Source organism: Eufriesea mexicana, unplaced genomic scaffold (genome assembly GCF_001483705.2).
Source record: "Eufriesea mexicana isolate 0111107269 unplaced genomic scaffold, ASM148370v2 scaffold9443, whole genome shotgun sequence".
Taxonomy (NCBI): Eukaryota; Metazoa; Arthropoda; class Insecta; order Hymenoptera; family Apidae; genus Eufriesea; species Eufriesea mexicana.
Window position 1 is genome coordinate 63745 of NW_016917158.1, and position 4820 is coordinate 68564.

The window sequence follows — 4820 nt, forward strand, 5'->3', positions numbered from 1 at the left end:
TTATATATTTATAAATTACAGTTCGGAGATTATTTCAATTGTTTAGGGAATGTTTGTCACTCTCGATCATCTATTTCTTGCTATACTTCAAGACTCGATGCCATCAGATATAGTTAAACCATTCATAACGATCGGAACGAAATACTTTAACCTATCCATTTCACGTGTTCTTCGAGATTAAAATTCGTACATACAACACTAACAATAAGCGTTAACGGAATCTCTGTAATATTAATCAAGTTGTATACATAAACACCAATGTTAAACTAAAATAGTCATGCCTTCGCTTTTTCAGATATTTAAAATGCTACATATATCGTCTTTTGCGAACTGTCGACGTTGTTTTCATCTCCATTTTTCGTTGATATATTGCATGTTATTGCACTTAGTAAAGAGGGTGAAATACCAAAATTTTGTCGGCTAATCATTTGGAAAAAACGACACAAAGTAAGTAATAAATACGTCGAACAACAATCTTTAACACGTTAACTGTAATAAAAAGATTTTGGTTCTTAGTATTTTTTTTTTTTTTTTTTAACAGATTTACCTTTCAACGTTCGGTATAAAGCTCGATGGACGAAATTATCAACCGACTTATCATGGTGCCCATAAATGGCGCAGGAAGGCAAAAATGCGTATTTAAGGGGTTTTAGTTTCTTCATTGTTCGTTTCATATTACAACGGACGTTTTTCCTAAATTCTATTAAGTGTCGATCTTAGCACGATTCAATTAACTGTATCTTTACAGACTCTCTTCACCTGTACAGAACATTTTGTTTCATTTTTTTTCGTCTAATAATAATTGTAAGAACAACAATGACGCTACTAATTTTTCCTTTACAATTAATCATTACAGATCCGAGATAACAGGATTATATCTAAAATCTACATAGTTTAATAATTATATGCATGTAAACGAATACATTCTGGGTTGGGATGGTGACATTTCTTGGAGCAACAACAAATGGAGGTCGTACTAGTTCAATTAAAATCTACCTTACCGACGCCTTTTAGCTCCAGTAGCTTTGAAAGAAAATTTTCGATCACAATTATACAGGTAAACATTTAAAAATGTTAGACATTAATTTCGTAATTATAATACCGATTAACATCAGTAACGGGAATGATTTTTTAATACGCATGTGACGGATAATTATTGCCACAGAGTAAACTAAAGTACTTTCTGACATGTATTTCTCATAATTAGGATTTATGAATCATTTTCATCGAGTGGTTCTTTTAATGATACAGAACAAAATATGGAATTTGATATTCTTCTTGTAACAATCTAATACATTACAGGATGATTTTCTTTAAACTATATATCAATAAATATGAAAAAAATAAAATGATTTCTTGCTCTATCCAAAAATTCAATTTCATTACGACCTCCTCACAGGGACGACAAATTTAATGCTTTCCCTTACTATTGTCCATTCGTTCATCCTCAGTCACACTTGTCGAACATTGATAGGCTTGTCAATATCATACATAACCTCTAATTTAAATACCTTTCCTAAGATTTCTATACATGCATTGTGTGTTTAAATGAACCTTTCCCTTTAGATACACAAACGCCGTCTTAGATATCGTACGACAGTGCAATATTACACGCAGTTGAGATCATGTGCTGGAAACGTCATGTCCCGAGTCGAATTTTTCGCGAAAAAAATCCTCTCGAGATCCATTTAATGTATCAACGCAAACAGACCGTCACACCGCAGATGGAAAAGCTTTGCACTGTTTCAAAGATCGGAATCTAATGTTCATGTTATGCAGTCTTCTGAATTAGTATATTAATGTTTTTCTTTTATGGGAAGTATTTGCTGGCATAATTAAGCAGTATTGTCTGACATGCTTTATTGAAATACTGGAAGAAGTTTAACGAAGATGCATTCGCATTGACACGGATCAGAGCGACAATCTATAACCGACAGTATTAATTAATAATACATACTAATTGTCTATACATTGCTTAGCATGTTGGCAAATATTTTTCTACACGTCATTAAATCGATTAGAACTATCGATTAAATGCTAACCTAAATACACTTAGCATAACGTATGACCGGTGTATCGACACCTGACAACATCATACGATCTTCTTACAAGCTAAGGACTAGAATAGACTCTTCGGATCTCCTTTGCAGGATGAAAAATTTCCAACGAAAATTCGAAAAAATCACAACGGAAACTTATGTAACTAGATCTTTGTTTTCCTTACGTAGAATTATTAATATGATCGCGCATCTGTCATCTTACCTATAGATAAATAGACTTTTTTTTTACTTAGACTTTACACAAAATATTTCGACTTTCCAACCGTTAACGCCAACGGTCAAATTTTTGAAAAAAAAAAGAAAAAATAGAACGTGAAACGAAAACTTATGGCTACGACTTAGCTATATCGATTTGCAAAGCGTTTGAACATATTCTTGCACCTTACATCGCGTACAAGAACAAAAAGTTATTAAAGACTAGATTAACTGCAGTCTCCCATGCTTGCGTTAATATTATACAAATAATATATCCGCTTTTTGTATGGTAAAATTGTCGATACCTGTTTCATTAATATTTACTTACGTGTCTAGTAACCGATGATTAATCTGAATAAACTACTTTTCAAAAACGACTAGATAACATTCGATATAGATCATCTGCAAGCTCAAACGATAAGATATGCGCTGCACGTTCCTTCGAATTATAACGATTTCCTTAATTAACAACTATTGTCCTCTGATCGTCGTGTTGATACGACAGAATCATTAAACAAATGAAATATCCGAAATGTATTGACCACTGGAATCAGAATAATCGAAATTAATATAAATTAAACGAACGTTTACAAATATAAATACGGTTGAATTAAAAGAATGAAAGAAATTGTTTACCCAATTTTTGAATAGCTAAAATCGTTGATCCGTCTTTGAAACGCGCAACTTGAGCAGAGCAAAGCCTTTCACTGCGAATGCGTATTACTACTTAGCAAGCTAAACTGAACGTAAAATCGGTATTGTCCTCCCTTAGAAATTACTCCCTTCATACGTACATCTCGTTAACTGTTATGCGTTACATGAACACGCGGTGACGCTGGCGTTTCACGGATCGCAGTGGTTGAATCTAAAGCTGAATCCACACGAACGATTATTCTGATCGTTTAATACTGATGTGCGTTCGAAACTACTGGGATTTATATACCTTTGTTTTCTACCTTCACGCGATTATTTCCATTACGTGTTGCGTTTATTCGTGTGGATAATGTCTATCCATTTCAAACCGCGATTCGTGAAACGCCATGCGTCCAGTCACAGGCATCGTTTTGTTTTCAGTATACACCTTAGCATTAACAAGTATTTCTCCTTAAGTTTCGTACGTGTTAACCGTTACCTTATTTACTGACTGGAAATTAATCGGAGGAATCCGAATCAGATTCCGCGCCAGCGTCCGATGCTTCGCCTTGAGTTTCCGGCGTTGTTTCCGGAATTTTTCTCGTGAACGTTGCTGATACGTACGCCCCAGGGCCTTCACCTTGCGTATGCTCAATTCCAACCCTGATTAACGAATAAATTGTATCGTCTCTGCCGTTTTACAAATAACGTTCAGTATTATCGAATGATCCTACCTGTATTCGTGTCGCGACAAATTTCTGACATATTTCTCTGGTGGAGTATCACTATCGTTATTCTGAAAGCTAACACTTCTTGCAGTAGTGTGTGACACCTGGGTCGTTGGCATTGTAAATTCCACGTAACAGTATTCAGCTAGATTCTCAGGAATTTGGTCATAGGAAGTTAGAGCCATTCGACAAATCAATTGGTGCGTTGTGTATGCGCCTGAGAACGATATTGTCGATAATATTCTATGTTAAAAGATAATTCTTAGAACAAATTAAGCACCAAAGGCAGGATACCTTGTCCTTCTTTCGGTAACCTGGACATTCTCCAAACAATAGCACGATGTTGATGCTCGTACTTTGCCAGACCTGACGTGACTTCCATCAGCTGAGGCTCCAAGTTGTCAACTGCACCAAGGAATCTTTCGATACCTTTGATCTTTCCCGTTCTTCTGTGAGCTGACTTTACGGACCCATATCTGAAGTGTTTTTCTACTCTGAACAGATAAATCCAGCACTCTGGGATGGGAAAACGGACCATCACATCCTCGCAGGGTACTTGTCCCAGTTTCCGCGAAGCAAATCCCGGCACAAGAACGTCCGCCCTCAGTTCTACCTATTAATAATAAAAAGCTCGGTTGAAGTGTGTGGGTGTTACATCCGAAGCGTAAAAATATCAAAGCAGAGACGAGTATCGATTCGTCAATGTCGAGATATATCACTGAGGTATTAGGTGCATGCACAGTTGGTACATGTATGTTGTTTCTGGATTAAAAATGACATTACCTTGTTACCGGTAATGCACATTACAGCTTTAAGCTGAAGGGGAAGCTCTCTGTTTTTAGGAGGCCTTACTCGGAATCTCATTAGTTCAATATAGCATGCATCCGGTGGCTTGAACCTTCAAAAGTGTTAGTAGGGTGTTAATTGCAATTAGTTTTTTGTTAGCACCGTTACGGTCACCATTATTATGGTTTGAAAACTGAATGTTATAGATAGTTAATAAACTTTCTTTAAAAGAATCTTAAAAATCGTACTTTATGATTCTGGATTTCTCGTATTCGTCTTGCTGAACGCAAGAGTGAAATTCAACATTTTCGAGACGTATCCATTCTTCAGTTACCACTGGAATTATATCATGTCTGCCCACCACTTCTTTTCCCTGACGCCACATGTCGTTTATTCCCAACTCGACATCAGGCATTCC

At 36.0% G+C, this 4820-nt stretch overlaps 1 protein-coding gene across 1 annotated transcript in view; it reads right to left on the reverse strand.

The window, feature by feature from the left end:
* Nucleotides 1-2248: 2248 nt before the first annotated feature.
* The window catches only part of LOC108553122 (protein stoned-B), a 12906-nt gene continuing 10334 nt past the window's right edge, over nucleotides 2249-4820 (reverse strand). Inside the window, exons 10-14 of the mRNA XM_017907894.1 lie at nucleotides 4651-4820; nucleotides 4400-4514; nucleotides 3911-4229; nucleotides 3623-3833; nucleotides 2249-3551 (exon numbers count right to left, since the gene is read on the reverse strand). Coding sequence (XP_017763383.1) covers nucleotides 3407-3551; nucleotides 3623-3833; nucleotides 3911-4229; nucleotides 4400-4514; nucleotides 4651-4820 — 960 coding nt within the window. The 3' untranslated portion in view covers nucleotides 2249-3406. The remainder of the gene's footprint in view (nucleotides 3552-3622; nucleotides 3834-3910; nucleotides 4230-4399; nucleotides 4515-4650) is intronic.